This window comes from Protopterus annectens, chromosome 12.part0 (assembly GCF_019279795.1).
Source record: "Protopterus annectens isolate FY-2018-M chromosome 12.part0, PAN1.0, whole genome shotgun sequence".
NCBI classification, from domain to species: domain Eukaryota; kingdom Metazoa; phylum Chordata; order Ceratodontiformes; family Protopteridae; genus Protopterus; species Protopterus annectens.
The window spans coordinates 994,478,434-994,504,923 of NC_056746.1; the positions used below are offsets into that span (position 1 = coordinate 994,478,434).

At 39.5% G+C, this 26,490-nt stretch overlaps 1 protein-coding gene across 8 annotated transcripts in view; it reads right to left on the minus strand.

The window, feature by feature from the left end:
• Nucleotides 1-1,483: 1,483 nt before the first annotated feature.
• Nucleotides 1,484-26,490, minus strand: part of TTPAL (alpha tocopherol transfer protein like) — a 41,753-nt gene continuing 16,746 nt past the window's right edge. For all 8 annotated transcript variants that reach the window (XM_044090014.1, XM_044090019.1, XM_044090017.1 and 5 more), the window contains 2 exons: nucleotides 4,813-4,923; nucleotides 1,484-2,234 (listed from right to left, as the gene is read on the minus strand). In XM_044090014.1, coding sequence (XP_043945949.1) covers nucleotides 1,956-2,234; nucleotides 4,813-4,923 — 390 coding nt within the window. In that variant the 3' untranslated portion in view covers nucleotides 1,484-1,955. The remainder of the gene's footprint in view (nucleotides 2,235-4,812; nucleotides 4,924-26,490) is intronic.

Here is a 26,490-nt window from a genome sequence, read left to right on the forward strand (position 1 = left end):
AAAAAAATATATATGAAGATATAAAATTTCTTCCTATGTGCTCTGATAGTCGTCAGTGTCTTTGACTTGCACACAGGCCGAGATGTTACTCAGTCCCCCTTCCCCAGCCTTCCAGTGGAAACAATGAAAGTTTCCTGTGAAATCAATGGATTAGTACAAAAAAAAATGTATTATCTTTTATGACACCATGCTTTGTCCATTAGATACCTGCTAAATTGTGTCATGGCTGACTGTTTTTGTATTTTGGAGATGGGGTGGGGGAGGAAGAAACAGAAAGATGCTTAAATGGGATTTGGGAGCAAGAATGGCCCAACTACAAACAAAGTAAGGTGGATCTATATTATGCAATATATATATCTACACACACACACACACACACACACACACACACACACACACACACACACACACACACACACATATACATATACACACACACACACACACACACACACACACACACACACACACACACACACACACACACACACACACACACACACACACACTCTGATGTTTACACTTACAAGATAGCAAGACTGACATTGGGTATATCCAAATGCCAGTATTATGTTAGGAGAAACATTTGGTGTCTGGATACAGACTTAGGTGGACAAAGTCAGTTACTATATGTGCCAAAAAGGCTATTTTCTTTGTCACAGTACAAAGAAAATATTTAACTGTTATGACTGAACCCCCATTACTTTCAGCACTCTTATCTAGAAAGGTCTGGTTGGTAAAACAGATTATGTATACAATGAATACCATTCAGCTGACTGGATTTATGCAAACCAAATAAATCCCCAAAAGTGGAGTCACTCCATGATCTTTTTAAGTATACAGTATCTGCTCAGCAAAATGTCTATAGTAGCTGTAAAATGAAGAGAGTTTAAAACAAAAATCATCAGGGAAAGATGCAGTAGTAACTACCACAAGGTCTGAAATGCAGGGCAGTATTTCTATCACCCCAAAAGTGAGAATAATTTGGTGATGATGCTGTGGGTCATGGTTGATATTTCACATATCTGGAAAGCACTCCTGTCCTTATCCCTTACACTTTCATGTTGCTATTACCTACTTTGAAATGTGTAAGCTTAACAGAATGAAAAATGGTTAATATGAAAACTACATGGTAAATGCCTAAAAATAATGTCTTCATGTTGTCTTTTCCTGAATGCTTTTTTCCCCTATGGGTTCACCAGAAGCAGTTTTTCATTCATATTGCCAAGATCATGCCACTGTGAACTGCAGTGGAGACTTTCTCCTTACCACTAATGTCCTTGCTACTGTTCATGTTCAAGCTACATTAAAAGAAAAATAAATAGTGAAACTTAACCAAATTATTCCTCCAAAGCCACAGTAATTCAGCTGATGAAAAAATAACTTGACTCCACTCCTACGTAAAATGTACATATATTCAGCAAGGACTGCTTTGTAAGCACTTGTAACATCAGAAAGAAAGTGTTAACAAAGTTAAAAACTATTGTGGGGGTAGACAGCCCTCCATACCCCCATGCTGGAGGTGTGCTGCCTCTTGTAGTCCAAAACTTTATTAATTTAATGTCAAGATCGCTACAGGAAATGATGAAAATGAAATTCTCAACTGCAGCAAACCTGGTCGACAAAACAGTACCTATTACATTAATGACGGCATTTTTTGTACTGTGTGGGTACCATATACCTAGCTGTGGGGATCTCATCTTAACCAAATACTTACACAACCACTAAGTAGTTTCCAGACTGTAACGAAAACATCAGAAACATGCTTGACCGCATCATTACCTTCTGGTACAGAACTAGAACCATTAATCAGTTCTCAGAAACATTTTTTCATTGAGGTGTGAAAATGCTCCTGCTTGTCTAATTTGTTTTTCCTAGGTAGCAAGTTATTAACAAACATGTTCCACAGATGCAACCCGGTTTGTTTGTACATTCTTGCACATTATGCACTGCCTTCAGTAACAGTAATAGAGTTGCGACTTCACTCCTCGGAATGAATCCTCACATTGAACCTCTGCTGCTTCACTTTCACTCATCAGATGCTGTTGTAACAGTTCATCATCTGTCACAGGTGAATGGGAAAAATGATGCACAAATTCTTCCTCCGAGGCCAGCAGTGTCTGATTCCATAGGGCGGTATCCAGTACACCTGCTGAACCGCCATACTCTTGAGGAAGGATATGTCTTGGTACATTTTTATGAAGAGAGTTTAAATTAGAACCATGGAGAAAAAACTACAAAAAAAAAAAAAAAGGCAAAATATGTAAACATCATTACATCTATGGCAAGTACAGAAAATTAAACATGCAACACATTCTTAAAAAAATAAACACACAGCAAAATTATCAATGAAACGCACCGACAACATATAAAAATGATGAATAAGTAAACGAACATGAACATCAAGCTGCTGTTTTGGCTTTGCTGCATCTTTGACAAAAATTGATTCGGACAAGCATTTGAATCATGTCTCTTGTGGGGGCCAACCCCCCATTATCAAGTACCCTGTATCTCTTACTTAATATGTCACCTTAGAGGTTGCTGTATCTCATGGAAAGGAAGTTTCTCCTACTAGTAACATGATCTACACAGAGTGTTTTCACACTCGGGCACTTGTAAAAGTAGCTAGATCAACCAATGTATGTTATTCTTTCTTCCCCAAGAACATTCACAGTCCACGAAAGAGATAAGCCAGATTAAATAAATAATGGACTGCTTGCTAAACTCTTACCTCTAAAATAAGACTCTGTTTGGGAGATGCTGACTACAGGAAGTTGCCAGCTAGGAAGTGGAAGCTTTTGCTATTTTCCCCCATCAGGTGTTACTTATCCATTACACGTTCTAAAGTAAACTACACTATCTCTAACAAAGTTTGAAATCCTCATTGTCTAACCAGTGATTGCTTTCTTTTAATAGGATATTTCGGAAAAAAGTAAAGCCCATGAAGCCACACAGTGAACAAAATAAGAGAACCCTAATTCATTTGAATATAGATACATATCAGTAAAACTACATTTTTGCTCTGTAAAATCTAAGAATCTTACCAGCACCCTATGCATCTTTTCCTCCCCACCTGATATTCCACAGTATTTAAACCCCTTCATAGGTCTACATTCTGCTTGCGCTCTGGGAATTCTCTGCATGATCTCACAATCCTTCTGCATGAAGTATTATCATCTCCTTATGCTGTCTTTAACTCCTACCCTGCAGCTGTCTTCAGACCTCCATCCTGCATTCCTTTCCTTCCCATTCAGTCCTATTTCATAAATGTGCTCTCACACAATGAACCATATACCATGTCTGTTCCTTTTTCATCCAGTGCATACATTCCCAGTGCTTTCTGCCTTCACTTTAATTTCATGTCCTTTCGAGCACCCTATCTTCTTGGTAACCCTCCACTGCAAAAACTCTTCCAGCTTGATGTCTCATCTGCTATATCCTTCTAAACTAAATGCCATGTGCTGAATGAAGCCTCAGCAGACATGGATTCTGAGCGAAGCCTCACCAGTTCTCTACATAACAGTAAGATGGCATATGCAACTGCGAGTCATGTGCATTTGCCTTCCAATACTGCGCTCTCACAATACACACAGTACTGTTCAATGTGAATATGACATTAATATCTACCTCTTTTTCTTCTGTTCACCTTTGGGTACTTCTCACATGACATGTAATTCTTTGATCTTCTGAAAGGTTTTAACTCTCCTCAAAAATACACATACCACAGCTGTCAAGGTATCAATGGGTATAATGTAGCATCAGCTCTACTATAAATATTGCAGAAATGTTTGCTGGCCAGGTCCTAGATTCATTCTGCAAAGATACTCAGGGCCACCAATTTGGTCTAACATGACTGGTGTGGATGTGTGCGTCTGTGCCCACCAGTGTACATTTATTGTTAAAGCACGTATTTTGCAAATACCACCAACAGAAAAAGAAAACACTACAAATGCTACATTTGCCTCTTGTTTCTTGCATGTTATGAACACTGGAAAATGTAATTTACTTTCACTGAGGTTAGCTGTAACACAGTGCACTGCTTGGAGTAGATGTCCATTTAATGTCTAAAGTCTACAAAATCCTTAACAAGAAAAAAATAAGGAATCCTGAATAAAATGTAACGGTTTGAGCACAACTTGTCAGTCGTCTACCCCTCAATTTCAGAGTCGTCTCTCTTAAAATATGGAATAAACTGGCAGTTTATGGAAAATACGATATATTTTTCTCAAGAAGCTCAAAACACAAACATGGAAACCAGGGAGAAATACCATGGCATTACAGAAACATCACAAAAACATTTAAAATTAACTTTTATATGTCTGCATAATTTACTACTTGATTCACGACTGCAGGAGGATAATCATCTTGTCAAATATGCAACCCACTGAATGACAGTCACTGATACTGCAGTGTGAGAATGGGGACACTACATGCATGCAGGAAATATGTAGGCCATAAACATTGATGCTGGAAACTAGAGGAACATTCATGGCTGCAGGGTGCAAACAGTGATGCAAACAGGAAGGAAAGCTTCTAGACTTCATCAGCATGTACTCCAGTAAGTGGAAGGATTACCTTTAAATTTCCACTTCTGGATTCCCTGGACTGCACACTGCAAGCATGCTTGTTGATGCACTGCGGTACTGATGTCCGTCATGCTGCAAGTTTGATGAGACAACTGCTTGCCTGCAGCCCTTGATCCTTTTCTACCACTAACTTTATTTAAAAAAATATTTTTCTAGACATCATTTAATGTTATTTCTATTAACAGCTCATGAAAAAATAAAAATATTTTATGATAAAAACACTTACCCTGTTGGTTATTTTTTCCTTCAGAAATGGCCTTATAATGGCAAAAATGCCTTTAAAAATTCTAGGCTCATTTATGATGTTGACGGCTTTAATTCTGACTGGAAATCCATCCTATGAAGAGACAAAATTAACCAGTTTCTCACTGCTAATGTATTGTTAATATTTGGCCACCATAATTTTTTCTGAAACCTGATGTGTTTAATATTAATAATATGCAGTGTTTAAGCATGATGTGTACATCCCACCTGCATTCCACAAACAAAATGCATGTATACTTGACAAATATAATGCTGGTGTAAGTTAGATATCCTTTACATCTTGCAGACCTGGAGACAGTTAAAAAAATTCAAAAAGAAAATTACGGTAAGTAAACTTGTCCTTGTGCTGAATACTCAGAGCATGCAATAATAGAAGTCCTAAAGCGTCTAATAGAGTTATGCCATTTTGCTGTGCGAGTTTAATAAGAAAAGTCTGCAGATTTAAAAAAAGGCAGAGTATAAGCACAGACGCAGACTTTCAAATGGTTATTTCAATAAATACTGCAGCAAGAAGTAAAACAAAAATGCTGGAATGCTATCTACTTCTATATGGACGTCATCCTTTCTGATGTACAGTGGTATTGATAACCATCTTTCAGTGGGCAGACACACATTTTTACACACATGCACACCATCAACGTCCATTTTCTACATGGGGTCACCTGATTTAATGCCACTTTCCTACCATCTTTGACAGTCCTGTCCGAGTGCTACAAGTTTTCTCTCATACAATCTATCCATCTCTTTGCTGCATGCCCTTGTTTCCTCCTGCCTTCCTCCTTTCTGCCCTAAATCTTTAACAGATTGTCTTGTTTTTCCTACACATGTACCTGAACCACTGTAATCTGTTCCTTTGACCTCTCCGCAATTGGAGCTACTTGAGCTTCTGCTCTGATGTTCTCATATCTTCATCTGTCCCCTTCTATCTACATGCTTTCTCCAAGTTTAGGAATGCTCATTTGAACACTTTCCTAATTCATAGATTCTTCTCAATTATCTGTCTCACTGCAAAATTTGGGTCAGCTGTGCTGCATCCTAATCTGAATCCATAGTCCTCATTTCCTATCTTACTTTCTACTACTCTGCAGATTTGTTTCAGTCTCCCTCTCCAGCATTTTCAAGCAGTGTGACAGGAGTTTACGAACTCTATACTGCTCAAAGTTGTGAATGCTCCCTTTGTTATTGTACACTTACACTAGAATGCTTATTGTCCAGTTTTCTGGGTTACACCCTTTTTCCATACTGCTACTAGTACCCCCTAAAGCCATTTCTCCACAAAGTCACCCAACATCTCAAGCATATGGTGTCACCTCATATGAGCCTGCTGCTTTCCTTGACTTCATTTCACTTGGGCTGTTCTTACTTCTTCTATGGTGGGCTCCTCCTCTTTCACTGTAGGCTGTGTCTGGGGCAGTACTGCTTCTGTGGGGATTTCTTAATTCAGAAGCTGCTGGAAATACTCTTTCCATCTACCTTTGATGTCCTGTTGACTGATAAATAGGTTGTTGCTGACATCTCTTATGAAGATTGTCTGCCGACTATCTGCTTTATCATTCTGTATGTGCCTTACAACTTGATAAGAGTTTCTTTGTGCCATCTGCCGAGTCACTCTCCAGAAGCTGACAGAGTGCCCCTGATGCCTTGTTCTTTGCCACTGCGACTGCTGTCTTAGCCTGCTCTCTTAGCATCTTTATTAGCCACCAAGTATTCCTTCTTAGTCTGGTCAGTCTTTTCTATCTCCACTTTCTCCTGTCTTTTGATGAATTCCTGGACTTGAGCATTCCACCACCAGCTTTCCTTAGGTACTCTGCTTCCATACCTGACTCGGCCACATATCTTTGAGGCAATGCCATTCTTCTTTAAGTCCACCTATTTCTTCTTCTTCTTCCTCCTGAGGTGATAGAGCTAGGAGTATTTCCTTGAACTCTTGCGTTTCTCTCAGGTCAAATTCAAAGGCTAGTCTCTGTTGACCTTAGAGCCTTCTCTGACTGGTGCTTTCAGCTCACTGTGGCAACCATGGGTTTATGCTGTTGACGGATTGTTTCACTGAGGATGACTTTGGAATACCTGATTCTACCCCAATGCCTTTCCTTATTCAGACGAAATCTATCAGAGATGCATACTGGACACTTTTGTAAGTGATCTTGTAACTGTCTCTCTGCTGAACCATGTGTTGGCCACCATCAAGCTATTTGCCAGGTAGAAATCTAGAATGGTTTCTCCTTTATTCCTGTTGTCCCACCATGTGGACCCAGGCGCACACACACACACACACACACACACACACACACACACACACACACACACACACACACACACAATAATTATATGTGTTTTTTTATTTTACATTTCTTTACTGGAAAGTCTGACTGGACACACGTCCTTTTTCAGCAGACACCCGGGGAGAAAAGCTCCAACAATAACAAAGACATACTATTTAAAAGCTAAAAATGAACAATGACATACGTTGTAAAAGCTAAAAATGACCAATGTTGTTGTATCTTTTGGCTTTTCCCAGTTAGGGGTCGCCACAGCGGAACTCCGGTCCGCAAAGGAAATAATACTGGCATACAAATTCTGCAATAGTACAAACAGGACATTACAGTACTTTATCACATGAGATAAAGAGGAAGGGAATTTATAATAGAAATGAAATAACCAAGTGCAGTACACTAGTACTTACTGAGGGGATGGGTTAAGTATACAGAACGGAGTTATCCATGAGGGTTACAAGGGCAAAGCCAAGTGAGTAGTGAGAACTTTTTTTGAATTGTGCTATGGAGTCATTAGAGGAAATAGAGTCAGGCAGTTTAGTCCATATTTTAGGAAAGATGTACGAGAAGGGAGATTCACCAGCTAAGTAGATAGCTTTAGTGTTTCTAAAAGAAGGTTGTCAGTGGAATGGAGAGCTCTAGAGCAGGTGTATGGTTGTATTAGATGTTTGACAGCAGGAATTTTATCAGGTTGATGAGGAGTTTGTGGGTAAAGGTTATTTGTTTATAGTGCAACAGGTAAGGGAGCTCTAGCCAGTTTAGTATCTTAAGAGAAGTGCAGTGATATGACCTGTGTGTGGCATTTGTAGCAAACTTGGCAATTTTGTTGTAACATGTTTCTAGCTTGGTGAGAGCAGTTTTACCGAGGTTGGTCAGTACAGGGGAGGCATATAAGAGAGTTGACAGGAGGTGTGTATGGGTGATAGCTTTTGTAGAACTAGTTAAAATTGTTTGTTTCTGTAAAGGAGACCTAATTTTTGTGATAGCAGCAAGCTCAGATGAGGACATGAGAGGTATGATAAAGATGTTAGGTGACAGATGGGGAAGAAATGGCTCCTGAGGGAACGTCTAGCAGTATAGAAAGAAAGGACGTACCACAGATGATTGCGATAAGCACTCTATTTTATAAACAAGAAACATTTTTATTAAATTATCACTTATGACAAAGGCAGTCATACATTTATATAAATGAAAACAAACCATGTTGACAATCTTAGTGGCAAGCATTTTACATTACAAACTACATGGACATAATTTTAGTTGCAAACATTACACATTACTTATAATCTACCCAATCACTGCCAAACATTACATAGCTCATTCAAATCCTGCCATCTTTTAAACCCCATTCCTCCCCTGTATGCACTGTTCTTACAATTCCCATTTTTTTGTAACTTGCTCCTACCCTTTTCTAAAGAACCCAATTCCAGTTGTTTTATTTCTGTTACTATATTCATGATTTCTAGTACACTTGGTTTAGACTCTGATTTCCATTTTCTAGTAATTGATTTTTTGGTAGCCACCACAATTAGAGAATTACCAAGGCTGGACTGTGTCTAGGCAATTCTGATGCTGTATCACAGCTTAGAAAAATCATTTCTGTAGTTGCACCAATCTGCTTAACCAGAATTTTCTGCAGGGAATCTTTAAAGTCTGCCAACTCAGTTACCTCTTTCTTCCCCATCACACCTCTAACATTTGCTGTCCACCCAAGGAAGAATTCTCTGGAGTCTACTTTGGGTATAAAATTATCTATGTAAACATTTTTTTTAGATGTTGTTGCATATTTAGGAGACAAACATTTATTCCTCCATTGTTTCTTTGTCAATTGCTTATTCAGTCTCTCTTTCCAATCCTTTCTAACCTCCTCTGATTGAGTCTTATAGTTACCATGCAATATTTTATATGCTCTACTAATTATTCCTTTAACAGCAGCATCTGTTCTAAATTCTACAAAAAACTCGCAACAGTGCTAGTCTTTCGTTTAGGACTCCCTATTTCTTTCTCTTTGCCTATACTCTGATATCCATGATAGGGAAGGCAACATCTAACTTGCAGTCCAAATAAATTCTTGGCCATCTTCCCATTCTATTACCTTCCTTCTCTAGTTATTTGCTCCCAATACCTTGGTTCCTTTGCCATTTTTTCCAATAAACTCCATCACCCTCTTGCCTATTGTCTGTATCCCTATTTGCAGTCATCCCTATTGGCAGAATCCCCCTTTATCCATTCCCATGTTGACTTAATTATTAGAATACTTTCTGCTACTTTATGGATATCATATTCTGCATGATTACTGTTATTCTCCTTAAAGGTCTGCATCCAAAATTCCAGTCTCTCCTTGTTTCTTGAGCTTCCCTCCTGTTTCAGCATCATCACTTTCCACTTTGAATTGCAGGTTTCTGCTTGTGCTATGTACAGGAGCCTTAACGGTGTAGCTCTGAAATACCCCTTCAAACTGGCTAATCCCAATTTGCTTCGTTATACTGGAAGAATAAACTTATCCCGCTTGACTCCTTCCCCTTTCAGATAAAATTAATTGCTATCCACACCTTCTCCTCTGGTTAATAAAAACATGCCTGACCTGTGTATAAGATTAAAGGGACTAAAAAAATTTTAAGTGCTTGTATCTTACTATCCATATCCATATAACAGAGCTTCCAATTTCTCAGTTTTTTGTATTATCTTTTGTTTGGTCTCTTCCCACATATCCTGAGCTACCACACCAGAATCATTTTAATCCATATCCTAAGTACTTTATTATCATGTCCCCATAAATATGGATATTGTGAGAATAAGCACACTAATGTCAGTGTTCAAGAACAAAGGGGCCATTCACAACTGTGGGCAGTATACAGGTATCCAACTCCTATCACTGCATGAAAGCTCTGGAGAGAATGATTGATAAACGAGTATGCAGAGTAGTAACAAAATAATACGGGAGATGAGCAGTTTGAATTTAGATAGGGATGTAGTACAACTGACCTGACATCTGCAGTGATATAGATACTTGAAAAGAATCTAGAGATGGGCAAACAGTCCAACTAGGCATTTTTGGACTTGGAGAAAGCATATGGCAAAGTCCCAAGAAAGCGGATTTGAGCAGTTCTGCAATGATCTGAAGTCCCAGAAACGTCTTTTTAAATGCCTTTACCGAATTATTACCTGTGACACTGACAAATTTACATTTATGTAAAAGTAATCAAACCGTAGTAAAAAGTTCACATTTATAAACATTATGCATCACATATTTTATATCCTATAATCAAAGCAACATTGCATACATTTTTCAATTCCTGCCTTCTCTTAAACCTCACTCCTCCTCCAAAACATTATTCTATATGCACTGTTCTCATAATTTCCATTTTTTCTATGTAATTTACTCCTACCCTTTTCTAAAGATCCCACTTCCTGCTCTATTACCTATAGTTGATTTAGACTTTAGTTTCCATTTTCTAGGAATTGCTTTTTTGGCAGACACCAAAATTAAACCAACAAGGCCTTACTATGTCTATGCAATTCAGATCCTTTATACCCACTCAAAAAAAATATCCTTAGTTACACTCGTGCTCGCCCAGAATTCCTGACAGAGTACTCTGCAAGGAATTTTTATAATGCCATCTCACTACACTCATAGGTTCATAGGTAGGTACTACGCTATTGACCATAGGGCCTATATAAGCCTAGTCAAATGGTACCCTGGCTTTTGCCAACCAAGAAAATTATTTTCCTGTGCCCCTGTCAAGCAGAGCCACAGAAGTGATCCCCGGGGTGAATTTCCTATCTCCCATCCAATCATCAAGATTTTTCTTGAAGAATGCTAATGAGGAGCTTTGTTTGATATAGACAGGTAGTTTGTTCCAGAGTATGGGAAGTCTCCGGGACAGGAATCTATCCCTCCAGCATGTTCTGTTTATTGTGGTGACAAGGTTTAGGTCCCTAGAGCGTGTAGCTCGGAGGGCTTAGGATTTCTTTACATGGAGCATGTCCAACAGCTCTGGATTTGACACAGCTTTGTATTTTGTATGTTAGGCAGAGATCGCCTCTGAGTAGGCGATATGCGACAGAGTAAAGCTGGAGTTTTTTGAGACATGAGGGCATCTGTTTGAGGCCGGTAATCCTCTTTGTGAGGTATTTCTGTGGCCTTTCCAGTTGTTGTAGATGTCTTGTAAGGTACATACCAAAAGGGGTGTTGTACTCTATAATGGGTGTAATGAGTGACGAGTAGAGGGGAACAATGACCTCTTTTTTCCTGGATGAGAAACCTTTTGTGATGAGGTGTGCCACGTAGAAGGATTTCCTGACTACTGTGGCGATGTGATTATCAAAGGAGAGACTACTGTCCACCTGTGTCCCAAGGTCTCGTCACACTTTCGGTGTTAAATAGAGAACATATGCTTTCAGGTACCTCTTTTTTCCTCAGTACACCTCCAACATTGGCCATCTACCCGAGAAAAAATTCTTTGGAGTCTTCTTGGAGTATGAAAGCATCTATGCAAACACTTACATGTAAAAATACATTTTCTAGATTTTATTGCATATTTGCAGCATCTCCTTTCTCCATTCCCATGTTGGCTTGGTTCTTAGTATACTTTCTGAATATAATATTCTGTACAATGTTTTTTCTCTTTAAGGATCTGTGTCCAAACTCCCACTCTTTCCTTATTTCTTGAATTAACCCCTTGATTCATCATCATCCCCATCCACTTTGAATTGTAGCTTTCTTCTTGTGTTATGTATAAAATCTTAACTGTGTAGCTCTAAAATATCCTTTCAAATCAAGTAATCCTAAACCTCCTTGCTCTATTGGGGAAGATAAACTGATCCCGTCCGACTCCTGGATAACATCCTTCAACTATTCATTAATTACTTACCACATCTTCTCCTCTAGTTGATAAAAAAATATGTCAGACCTGTGTATAAAACTAAAGGGACTAGAAACATTTTACTAATTGTATCATGCTATCTATATCCATAGGCAAGAGCTTCCAGTTTCTCAGTTATTCTATTATCTTTTGTTTTGTCTCTTCCCACATATCATTAGCTGCCATAACAGAAGCCTTTTTAATCCATACTCCTACACACTTCATGTTATGTCCCTGTAAATCTGGGTATTACTGGGAATGTCGAGTGGCGTTTGAAGGACATGCGTGAATGGGCATATCTTCGTTAAAGGTTGGGCATCGGGCTGGCAACGTGGCACCATAAAAATCTACTGCCAATCATTAGCGGACCGGAGTTCCGCTGTGTCAACCCCTAACCGGGAAAAGCCGAAAAGACAAACAACAACAACTGAACCAATTCCCATGTCATCCAATAGCTTACTATTACTCGTTGCACATTAAATACTTACTGCTACTCATTAGTACTACTACTAAAACATTTTATCACTTCAAACTATCGCTCTATCAACCCCTACCTCCTGATCATATTTTATTTTTCCCTCGCTATGCCCCTAAATTACCAAGACATATAAATCTGCTCCTCTTACTTGTAGTACTACCCATTCTATCTATACCCTATATCCTTACCTTCTATGAACACCTACATTATACTGGATCTCACCATTCCTTAAAACAAACATCACTACTAACTCAGCTAGCCTCACAAAGCCATATAAACATAACATCCTCATCAATCTATCTTTTACCAAAGTATCATAGAGTAGCCCATATTACTTATCTCCAAGCCAGGAAGTCACAAAACATTTTCTGTAAACTCCTAAAGCTTACACCCCCAGTAGAACCCCTAATTCTCTCCTCATAGCACATCTCAACAAACGTAGCTTAAACAATAAAATTAGCCAGCTACATGCTCTGTTAGACATACATTCATTTGATATCCTATGTTTAACAGTAATGTTTAACAAAGTGTCACATAGTTCAAAACACCTGTGTGCCACCCAGCAACAGCCCCTAAGGCAAGACAATGTACCTAACACTTTAGTCATAGGTGACTCTATAGTCCGGCACACTGATGTCCCTCTCACCAGGTTGAACAAGGAGAAAATTACAGTCAGCTGCCTGTCGGGTGCCAGGATCCGCGCATGCACTCAAGTCACTCCACAACAAGTACAAATATGACTCTGTCATTGTCCATGTTGGAGTGAATGACTTGAGATGTACCTCCCTGGACTACATGAAAAGAGACATGGAAGAGCTCTCGGATCATGTGGCCCAGGCAGGTATGACCCTAGCCCTGAGTAGCATCCTGCCTTCACCCAGAATGATACCACAATATAAGGACAAAATGACTGACTTCAACAATTGGCTAAGCTTCTGGTGTCATTCAAAGGGGATCCAGTATCTGTCTGCCTGGGACGACATGAGTGACAGACCACGATACTTTGCCAGACATGGTCTGCACCTGTCGCCTCTGGGATTCAGGTTACTGGCTAAGGCTCTTGCCACCCCTATAGTGCCTTTTTAGGCAAAGTTCAAAGAACAAAACCACCACCGTAACAGGTACAAGCATGCAAAATCTGAAGGTAATGCTACTCAACGCTAGAAGTCTAAACCTCAAAATGCATTCTCTCGAGGCACTCCTAAAAATGGAGAACATCGATATCTGTGCAGTAACTGAGCCCTGGTTCAAGGCTCCAGAGAGCACCCCTGCAATACCAGGCTACAACTCTTACCACACTTTTCGGCCACCAAAACAGGACCGAAACACTAAAGGTGGAGGAGTGTCAATATTCACCAAGGATATTCACACCACCAGGCTAGTTGCCCAACACAATGAGTCTGAAATTCTCCAGGTGCAACTAACACTAGGTAAGACTGCAATCCAAACTGTAGCTTGCTACAGATCCCCCACCATACCCCAAGATTCTCACTACACCTTTCTAAACATACTGGAAAATATTTAAGATAGAACCAAACACCCTAATACTGGGTGATTTTAACTACCCTGCCATTAACTGGGAAAGCTACTCATGTACCAACACCTTTGCCCAACGGTTCTTGGAATTCATAAATTCCAACGCCCTGGATCAACTAATCCATAGTCCCACCAGGGGCTCCAATATCCTAGACCTGGTCATTACCAACATGGGAAATCGATGCTCCACACCTATGGTCACCCCCTCGTTTGTCACGTCTGACCATAAGCTAATCACCCTTAACATCCACATCCCCCCCCCACACCCCAGTAAGGAAACCTCCATAAAAAACTTCTCCAAAGCCAACTTCATGCTACTCAAGTCAGAAGTGACAAACTTTATGACACCCATGCAGACGGGAGCTGAAAGTTCAACTGCTGAATCCTACACTAAGGCACTATACGAGCACATCCACTCATGCATAAATCGTGCCATCCCAAATAGAACCAAGTTGCTCTCATCCAAAAAAAAGAAGCCAATCTGGTGTTCCCCTGCCATAAACAAACTTTACAACAAAAGGAAGAAACTGTTGCAGAAAAGAGGAAAAATCCCAGGATGCAAAAAATTCCCTTACCAGCCTCAGTAAGAAACTGAGATCCCTCATAAAATCGTCCAAAGCTAGTTATGAAAATAAAATTGCCAAAGATTCCAAAGACAACAGCAAGGCATTCTATAACTATGTCAAGAATCTAAATGGCAATGCTCAGATCTGCTCTGAGCTAAAACAGAATGGCATTAAATATACTGATCCCAAGGATATTGCCAATATCCTGGCAGATCGATTCAGTGCCAACTTCACCCCTCTCACCCCTAAATGGCCCATCTCAATACCGGAAGATTGCCCACACAGGTAAAAACGACTCTCCAAAGCTAAGAATACAGCATCCATGGGACCAGATGACATCCTGGGCTGTGTACTACATGAACTACAATATGAACTGGCACCTCACCTAAGTGTCATGTTTAATCATAGCCTCACCTCAGGTTTTGTGCCCACTGAGTGGCGCACAGCTACAGTTATCCCACTCCACAAGGGGATCCACCTTGGATCCCGGAAACTACCATCCCATCAGTCTGACAAGCCTCATCTGCAAGGCCATGGAGCGTATTATCATGGAACTTATAAACAAAGACATTGGCAACCTTCAAACACTGGACCCCACCCAGTTTGGGTCGATCTTGTCTCCTGAACTTGATTGACTTCTTCGAATCAGTCTCCAGAGCCATAGACAAGAGTAAGGTGGTCCACACAGCCTATCTAGACCTTGCCAAGGCCTTTGACACCACCCCCCACTCTGGAATCATAGATAAGCTTACTAAGCTGGGCATTAATCCCTACGTCACCCAATGGGTTGCTAACTGGCTTACTGATAGAACCCACACTGTAAAAGTAGCTGACTCCAAATCCAGCTCCAGACAAGTGACAAGTGAAGTACCTCGGGGTTCAGTCCTGGGACCGCTCTTGTTTGGCATCTACTTCTCTGAAGTACAGGCCAACACTAAGGGACTCTGGATAACAAATAAAAGCCATTGCTGAATCCCCAAATGATGTGGATACTCTACAAAAGGGCCTTACAGAAACAGATGCTTGGTGCCAGAGACATGGGCTCAAGCTCAATGCCAAGAAATGTATAGTTATCCACTTTGGGAAAAAACATGTATCCGTGAATTACCATATAGGTTGCAGTACACTAAACACCGAAAGTTTGATAAGAGACTTAGGGACACAGGTGGACAGTGGTCTCACCTTCGATAACCACATCGCCACAACAGTCAGGAAATCCTTCTATGTGGCACACCTCATCACTAAGGGCTTTTCATCCAGAAAAAAGGAGGTCATTGTCCCACTGTACTCATCCCTCATTAGACCCATTATAGAATACAATGCCCCGTTTGGTATGTACCTCTCAAGACATCTGCAACAAGTGGAAAGGCCACAGAAATACCTCACTAAAGAATCACAGGCCTAAAGCAGATGCCCTACGCTGACCGCCTTAAAAACTCTAACTATACTCTGTCGCATACCGTCTACTCAGAGGCGATCTTTGCTTAACATACAAGGCCATGTCAAACCCAGAGCTGTTGGACATGCTACACTTAAAGAAATCCCAATCCCTCAGAGCCACACGCTCCAGGGATCTAAACCTTGTCATCACAATAAACAAAACATGCTGGAGGGATAGGTTCCTGACCCAGAGACTCCCCAGACTCTGGAATAGATTACCCATACATGTCAAGCAGAGTGCCTCTTTGGTCCTCTTCAAAAGGAACCTTGACGATTGGATGGGAGAAAGGAAATTCACCCCGGGGATCACGTCAGTCGCCCTGCTAGACAGGGGTCCAGGGAAGTAAATAGTGTGGGAAGAAATAGACAGGGAATTGTTATGGCTAGGCTTGTATAGGCCCTAGGGCCGATAGCCTAGTACCAACCTATGAACCTATGCAGGACAATGAACTCATCCCACCTGGTTATAATATTTTGAGATTAGACCATATAACCAAAAAGGGTGGAGGGGTAGCAATTCTGTACAAATCAGAGTTACATGTTACTTCACTAGATGCACAACTACCTTTAGATAGTAATGCTGAAATCGTATTTCTAAGCTTCACATCAATGCTAGCAAATCCATATACATAATATGCTCCTACCTACCTCCAGGCAATAATATCAACACCCTTGAAAGTACCCTCAGTTGGCTTTCTACATCCTTCCCACAAGAAACCATTGTACTTGCTGATTTCAATATACATTGGAATAGCTGTACTTCAGCCAAACCTGCTTCCCACATAAACCTTTATGGCTTTTCCCAAACAATCACCACCCCCACCAGAATCCATAAACCCAGTAACAAAGAAAGTACCTTAGGACTGGATCCTAGTAAATAGCCATCCCCGGTCATATAAAGCAGGCACCCTTCCTGATGACATTAGTGACCACTCACTTACTTACATAATTAGACAAAATACCTTTATTCCCAACCAAACCATCTTTAGAACTACCCAGAAAAAGAAAATATCCCAGTAAGCTTCCAAGCAGAGCTTAAGCCTTGCGATTGGTCACCCCTAAAATACCTCCCTCTTGAGGAAGCAGTATCACATTTTAACTCTAAATTCTTACAAATCATAGAATACCATGCCCCCAATCGCTCTATTAGAACTAGGAGTAAAACTGCTCCATGACTCACTAAAGAGACTAGGCATAAATTCTTATTAAGAAACAAAATCTGGTCCAAATGGAGACTAAAAATCCAACTGATCATCAAACCTTTAATCAGCTGAGAAATGCCACTAAAAATCAATACTTATTGACAAAAAAAAACTTTTACTTTAAACTCCAGCAAAATCATCAACAAAAAACACAAAGTTTCTGGTCAGGTATTAATAGACATACACCCAGGCCACTCCAAGACACCAACCCCAACGGGCCTCTCCCTTAACACTCCCAACCAGTTTGCTGATGCTTTCAATACCTTTTTTAATGAAACCGTACAATCTCTAGCAAACTCCTTACCACCTGTTAGCTCAAGTCTGCCGTCCTCCTTAACTAGCTTACCTCCTACCTTTCATTTACAACCAGTTCCAACATTCCTCATCTACACCCTACTTCAAAAACTTAAACCATGCACACCCTCAGCTGATCTGCTACCAGCCGAATACCTGCAAATAGCAGCAAAAGTACTTGCCTATCCCATTTCCATTCTAATAAATAGAACCATCACTGAAGGTTCCATTCCATCTCTCTGGAAAATCTCCCACATTATCCCACTACACAAGGGTGGTAACAACCAAAATCTCAAACTTTCACCCCATAGCCTTACTCTCTCCTATAGCCAAAATCATGGAAAAATGCATCCACTGGCAACTACCTGATCACCTTCTCCAAAATAATCTACTAACTGACTGTCAGCAGGGATTTAGGCCTTTCTATAGTACTACCACTGCCCTCATCCTTTTCTGACTGCATTAACAAAAATCATAATAACATGCTTTCATCTGCACTCTTTATTGACCTCTCTAAAGCCTTTGATATGGTTAACTATCAGTTACTTATAAACATACTTAAATCACTCTCACTAGACACACAGGCATTACAATGGTTCAAGTCCTACTTAGAAAATAGACAGCAAGCTGTCCTTTGGGACAATAACTTATCCACACATCTCCCTATAACCCTTGGTGTCCCTCAAGGCTCTATCCTGGGACCTCTCCTTTTCTCTATATTCATTAATGATCTAAATGTAAATCTTCCTCAAGCTAGCTGCATACAATATCCAGATGACACCACATTAAATTTGTGCCGCCTCTTCTTGAGCTGAACTCCAATCTATCACCCAAAAAGTATTTAACTTAGTAGAAAACTAGTTCCTTCAATGCTGCCTCTTCCCAAATCCCCCAAAACTAAACTATTGCTGTTCACTCCGACACTAAAGCCCTCCCCAATAGCTCTCACAGTTATATCCAATAATGGCACTGTCATATCACCTGACCCAACCACCAAACTCTTAGGCGTAATAATTGACCACAACCTTAACTCTGACTCGCACATTAACTCAACTATTAAATCAGTAAATAGAAAACTAGGTTCCTTTTACAGGATTAAACCTTTCCTTAACCCTGTAGCCAGAACTACCATTGCCCACACCCATCTGATCTCCACTCTCCTCTATGCCTCACCCATTTATACTAATCTATCCAAAAGCAACCTTAACAAACTGGTAACCTCCTATAACGACATTGCCAGATTTGCCACTGGCTCCCCATTTAGAACCCACCATTGACAAAATCCTAAACAGCTAGGATGGCTGGAACTGCAAAGCCAGCTTCAACTTCAGCAACTTACTATCACCCACAAGACAAGATTTTGTATCATCCCAGTAATACTCCAATACTATCTAGCCTTATCACCCCCTACAAAAATCTTACAACCCTTCACTCAGCAGATAAATTACTAGTAACCATCCACAAGTCCTACAACAAAACAGGTGATTCTCTTTTTTTCTAACTCTGTGGGGAAAACCTGGAAAAGGCTTCCCAGCGAACTATCATTGCTTTCTTCATTACCACTTTTCAAAAAGCAACTAAAAATACTCCTTAAAACATAATGGCTATGCCCATGTACTACCCCAGACTAACACTCTCCTTTCACTCCACGTCCTCATCTCTCTCTATTGCTGCTTCTCTGTATACCTCCCTCCCAAACCTCATATAGTGGGATTAGTAAGCTTCCTTAATTCTGATTCTAGCTTAGTCTTTCTGGAATCTACCTCTGATGAATGTCAAACTCTCTACTGTGTAAATATGTTTCTAGTAGTAGTGTATGGTTTTCTAAACTTTGTAGTCAAGTTCTTGATGTCAAATCTCTATCATCCTTGTACTGTATTTTTATTAGCTTAATGGAGCTTATCTCCCCGGGCCTCTACTGAAAATGGACATGCGTCCAGTTGGACTAGCCTGATCAACAAACGTAAAATAATAATATAAATTCATGTGTAGGTACATGGTTTACAACTATGGCTTTTGTGTTATCTTCATTAATGTCCCACAAAAACTCAGAATTGTCTCAGAATGTTCCTCAATACATAGATATCCTTTTCTGGTTTCATCAGGTACAAAATAATATATCTGCAAATAAAGCAACTTTTCTTGAGCAGCATGCCAACTATATCCTTGAATTTCTGAGTCACTTATTTTCTTTGCCAATTGTTCTAAATAAAACGCAAATAAAGAGGTTCCTCTGTTCAGACATCTTATCAGACAGTAACCCTCCCACTTTGATTTTTGCCTCCAATCACTCCTATATCCTTCTAATTAACCTTATTACTGTATCAGGAAATGCATATGCTTCCATTGACCCTACTCATAAAATCCCAGCTTACTCTATCAAATGCTTTCTCTGCACCAACAAGAGTGGTACTTGCTTCCCACTAGACCATTTTTGTTCTACTAATGTTATCAAATATTTGCCTCCCCTCCACAAAACCACACTGATCCATATCTATCAATTTTGGCATCATCTCTGCCATTCTTTCAACCATTACAGACATTTATAATCACGGTTTAAAACTGGAATGAGCCTATATGAAGCTGGATCTGGCAGGTCTATACTGTCTTTAGGTAATATAGCCACCACAACTTTTTTCCAAGATGTTGGTGACTCCCCATATTTTAAAATATTGTAAAACAAAACATTTCAGATCTTTAATCACTTTCTTCCCTCCTAATTTCCAAACTTCCACCAGAATATCATCTAGTTCTGGAGACTTTCTTGCAGATTGGTTTTACATCAACATTCTTATCTCATCTCCTCCGCCGGTCTTAACCATTAATTGTTGAGCCTCATCTACCTCTAATCTTGGCATATTTAAGTCTTCCATTAATATTTCCATTTGTGCTTTTTTATTTCTCCACTTCTCTGCTTTATACACATTTTCATAATATCTCCAAAATATCTCTAATACCTCTACAGGATTTCTGGTTATTTTTCTTGTTATAGGCTCCTTAATTTGTCGACAACTCTTTCTACTTTCTATTGGCTAAGTCTTTGTGACAAAAGTTTTGTGCTCTACAGTTATTACCAAAAAACAGTTGCTTATCAGCAATCTTTCTAAACACAGGCACATTATTCAGGTGCTCCCTTATTTTCTCTTTAGCACCTTGCAATTACACCTCTTCTTGTTCTGTGATATTCCCCATATTCTGTAATACTTTAACCTTTGTAAGCCCTTTTAAATAATTCTTGTGACTTCTTAGCCAGATCGCTTTTCCTTTTATTTCTACCCTATTTTTAAACTTCACTTTTTATCCTACTCACTTGTTATAACTTCTGGAGTACTTTGCATCTTCCCGAATAAATTTCCACTGTCCAATCTTTAAATTACTCACTTTTAACAAATGGGAGGGGAAGCGCCACTGTCTCATCTTTACTTCATTATCCTGTATTTTTATCTTAGTAATTACTGGCACATGATCTAAAATAGTTATTGGATACATTTCAAGGTTCCCAATTAAATGCACATGTTCCTGTGAAATATAATTTCTGTCTTGTCTAGCCCAGTTATTGCACCTTGAGGAATAATATGTAAATTATGTCCAAGTTCCTACTACTGAATTCACGTCTTCCATACCAAATATTTTCATAAATTTCTTCAGAAATCTACCCTCTTTTGTTATGATGTTCCCTTCTATACCCCCAATACATACTCATTGTTGCAAATTCCAGTCCCTGCTTATAAGTAATATTCCCTGCTGAAAGCTGATTAGTTCTCCCAAAAATATTTAAAGTTCCATAATAGCAGTCTTAGGTAGAATATAAATACATGCCAGCACAATCCTCATCCCTTGCCAGTAGCTCCTTACTACCACAACATTTGTCAGCATTATCTTTTCCCCCTCTCCGATCATTAATGAGGCTTTTCTTGCAATTAAAATGGGTACTCATCTTATCCTTTGTCTCTCACATTCTGTTGAATATCCATCCTGAAATTCCTTCATTATCAAATTCACATGCTCATTCGTTTACAAATGCATCTCTTGTAACTTACTATTTGCAGTCTGTATTTCTTAATATAACTGAATACTCTTTCCTTTTTATCAATACCTGTGAGACCATTCATATTCCAAGACAATACGAAAATGTCGCCCTTATGGTAAGAAGTCATTGCACCCACCTATTACATATGGCAGCTTTTTAAAATGTCTATTTCCATCTTTTGTGATACAGGTGCCGACTAATGTTTGGCAGGTTAATCCTTTATACATCTTTTTCTAATTATCAGCACTGGAGCATAGGTCACACTTTACAAGAAGTTTTTGTTTTAATAAAAACCCTCAAACAAAACAAACACACTGTTAATACAAACACGCATAACTATGTACATCTTCAAATAATGAAATCCAGGAATATTTGTCCCAAATACAGAACTGCTAACCTGAAAATGTGGTTATCAATGCTAAGACACACATTATTGCCTGTACTTCTGATTACAATAACTGGTGCTTATTTATCTTTATATGAAAACAACTTGCACACTTTCAGAAAAAAAATAACTTTTTTCCTTGAAGAAACCAGTGTTCTGTCTTTTTATTGACCTGTTATAAGCTTGCCACCATGGAAATGTAAGAAAAAAAATAGTCCTCTGCCACGGCCTGAAAGACAGACTGAAACACTTATTGCTAAAAAAAAAAAAATTGTGTTCTCATATTTACTTGTTTCATCTTAAAACTTGCTATTAAATTAAGCCATCTGACTTAATCCAGACATTCACCTATTTTCTGTATCACAAGATGACTTTGATCCTGCATGAAAAAAAATATTCTGAAGACAGCTGGATACAGCAGCTTGAATATCACATCTGCCTCCCAACATTCCCTGATCACTGGAATAAATTTGTTTCTCTTCTGTACTCAGGCAGTGTACTTACTAGCCAGTAACAAAATTTGGAAGAAGTGAGTTCCTGGTCCTTGTGTTTCAGTTTCTTTTTGCACAATGGAAGAGGTAAAGTTAAGCTGTTGATCACTGTTCAGCCATCTTGGAAAGTAAGTCCCTGAAACATTGATAGAATTAGTGCAGGCTATGTACAAGGACCTAATGACTTAAGTAGGAACAGTGTTAGGTCTCACAGAGGGGTTTCAAGTGAGAGTGGGAGGTCTCACAGAGGGGTTTCAAGTGAGAGTGGGTGTGCACCAGGGTTCAGTTGAGAGCCCAATTTTGTTCATACTGGTGATGGACTACATTAGCAAACAAAGCTGCTGTATGCAGCTGATGTGGCACTATAAGCAGACCGAGAAAGAACTTCAGCAAAGGATAGGGAAATGGCATGCAAAACTGAAGGCACGTGGGATGAAACAGAGTACAGATAAGACAGGTGTAATTACAGCAAATGGAGGAACTCAGAAGAAGTTAAGAATTGGGACAGAAGGGAGGAAACTGAGGGCTGGCTGAGGAAAATAGAAGTCTGAATGTGGAGGTCAAAACTAAAATCACTGGGGTGCAGCCAACTTGCACAGAGTGGCAGGGGTAGTGCATAACAAAAGAATGTCAAAGAAACTGAAAAATGTGGGGTACAAAATAGTGGTGTGGCCAGTACTACTGTATTGTTCAGAAAGTTGAGAAAAGTAGAGGTGATGAAGTTGATGTGGCTAAGATGGGCAGGATGTGTACTGGGACAGATGAAGAAATGAGGACATAAAAGCAAAAGTAGCTCTAACTGCAGAAAAGGTCAAAGAGAACAAGTGTACAGAAAAGCAGAAGATAATCTGGTGAAGAAGATTTGGGATAGACAGGAAGAAGGCAAGAGGAAATGAGGGCGTCCAACAAAGTGGTAGATGGATTATGTGAGAGAAGACCTGCGATAAATCAGGCATGAGTGCCCAAGAAGGTAGGAGAGTGGCACTGAATAGACAGAGATGTGTCAGTTGACTTGACATCCCCAACCCCATTTAGAAAATGAGAAAAAGGGGGTTGGTGATGATGATGACGACAATGATGATATATATGACTTGGTACTTTGAGCCAAATGCAGTTTATGCAACTGCTGTAAAATTGTTTTTTTTTTTCAATTTCTGTAACTGTTGTCTTTTTATTTATAACTAACTTATGTAAATTTATCCTCCAGACTATCATTTAACCATTGTATACAAGTTCTGTGATTAAAAATTGTACACAAATAAAGTGTGTGTTATTTATTCTATTGTAACTATAGAGCTTTTGTCTGTGGGTCTCTGTTGAAAATGGGCTTTTTTTTTTGTCCAGTCAAACTTTTCCAGTAGGCATTGGGCAAGAAAATTTATTTCCACTTCAATAATAACCATTCAGTGCTGCTGTTGCTTGTAATACATTACCATGACCATAACACAGTTAGTTTTAGGAAACAGAGTCAGAAATATACTCATTTAACTTAAAAAATGTTGCACTAAGAAAGGCCATTGCAACATGTAAAATGGTACTGATAATGTACTTGTTTTTTCCACAACTTTTCTCATCTTCAGTAAACAATACATTCGGAGGAATGATGCACCTTTGGAGGAGGCTTATTAAATTACATACTGTTAATTAGGTTGACATTACTACCAGCTGCAATGACAGAACCCCTGATCAATGCCAATATTTTACAGGTGAGCCTACTGTTGAAAATATTATTTCAAAACATATAAACAGTAGAAATGGAAAACGCACATGTTATAAAGGGAACAGTAATGGGAATAATGCGGCTCAGATTACTGATAACACTTTAAAATTGTTTTTCACCACAGTAACACCTGCAACATTCTGGTCTTACTAAAACTATCTGCAAAGATCACAAAGTAACAGATTTTTCACTAATAAGGACATCAACATCTCAAGTCAATCATCCCCCAGAATAGGTACTTGGTGCATCTGAATGTACCCACAGCTGAATTTCAATGCTGCCTTTAACAATTTGTTTTTAAATGCACAGCATTCCTCACAAGTACAACAAAGACTACTAATTTTTCAATAGTTAAGAGATCTGAAACTTAACCAACAATTGCCAGTACGTGCTATTACAATAATTACAGTGGTACAGTTCAATACTGCCAGTTTAAGACTCTCAAATAAAAATATGACTGACCTAATTTTTGCCTGTGAAATAAACATAGTTGGTATTAAACACCCGAGAATCATTTTGTCGTCTCCCTCTCTCTCTTTTTTTTTCAGATCCAAGAGATCCTGCAACACCTCAACTGCAGTCGACTCAGACGTGGGAAAGATTTCTACCACCTGCCACCCGTCCTGGGGACTACTTTACAGGGTGGGAGCAGTGGCAACACCCAGTCTGGTGGAGGCTGTGGTTGAGAGGATGGTGGAGAGTAGGTGGGGCCCATATGAGTCTTCTTCAACAGATGCATGACTGACTGTCCCAGTCAACTCAGACCACCAAGCTACTTGAGGCCTTGGCACCTCCTGACCACTGGGATTCCCCCTTCCAGGACCACACGGGCAGGGAAATATGTCAGACTGCCAGATTGGGATGGTATAGGGCACAAGGCAATCATCACAATCCCCTATGCATCTGTCCTCCATCTGTGCAATCTACAACCGCTTCCATTTGTCAACTCAATATAATATTCCAATCTATTTTAACTGCTTTTCATGTTCCTGTGAATACTCTTACAGATGTGAGAGTATATATATATATATATATATATATATATATATATATTTTTACATATAATTTGGAAAAATGGGTGTCTCTCCCACTTAAAAAATCCACTCACACCTCCTCCAGCGCAGTCCTCTTATGTATTTTCCTTGTCTGTTCTATCCTCTCATTCTGACTGTCCTACCTTCACCCTCTTTTCTAACTTATAAAAGCCAGAACAGAGTGTTCATATAAGGACAACTTCAAAGTGAATTTAAGTTTTATTTAGTTGGAGGGGTGTTGGGGGCAAAGCCCCGCATGTCGGGGGGGGTGTGTGGGGCAAAGCCCCCCACTATATTTAGGTTGAAAAGTTAATTTTATTTCTGGATGGCCTAATGAATTCTTTCCCAAGGAAAGAATTTGCATATATGGCTGTTCACGATTTTGAAACTTCGACACTTAGGTGTTGATCATTAAGCATTCGACAACCTAAGCTGTTGAAGAAATAATATAGACCCAATCAATCATGGTAGGGGTAAGCCAATCTACAGTGGATATAAAAAGTGTACACAGCCCTGTTAAAATGCCAGGTTTTTGTGATATAAAAAAATGAAACCAGAATAAATCATTTCAAAACTTTTCCCACCTTTAATGTGACCTATAACCTGTACAGTTCAATTGAAAAGCAAACAAATCTGTTAGTGGAGAAAGTATAAAAAATAAAAAAACGTACAATAAACTGGTTGCATACTGTACGTGTGCACACCCTTAAACTAACACTTCGTTGAAGCACCTTTTGATTTAATTACAACATTCAGTCTTCTTGGGTAGCATGGCACATCTTGACTTGGCAATATTTGCCCACTCTTCCTTGCAAAAGCACTCCAAATCTGTCAGAATGCAAGGGCATCTCTTCTGCACAGCCCCCTAAAGGTCACCCCACAGACATTCTATTGAATTTAGGTCTGGGCTCTGACTGGGCCATTATAAAATTGTAATTTTCTTCTGGGGAAGCCATTCTTTTGTTGATTTGAATGTATGCTTGTGGTCTTCAGATTTCTAGCAGACACCTGAAGGGTTTGGCCCAAACATGACTGGTATTTGGAATTGTTCATAATTCCCCCCACCTTGTCGTCCCAGCTCCAGCTGAAGAAAAGCAACCCCAAAGCATGATACTGCCACCATGCTTCACTGTGGGGATGGTGTTCTTTTGGTGATGCGAAGTGTTGTTTTGGCGACAAACGTAACTTTTGGAATTGTGGGCAAAAAGTTCAACCTTGGTCTCAGACCATAACACATTTTCCCACATGCTTTTGGGAGACTTGATGTATTGTTTTGCAAATTTTAGCAGGGCCTGGATGTTTTTCTGTGTAAGAAAAGGCTTCCGT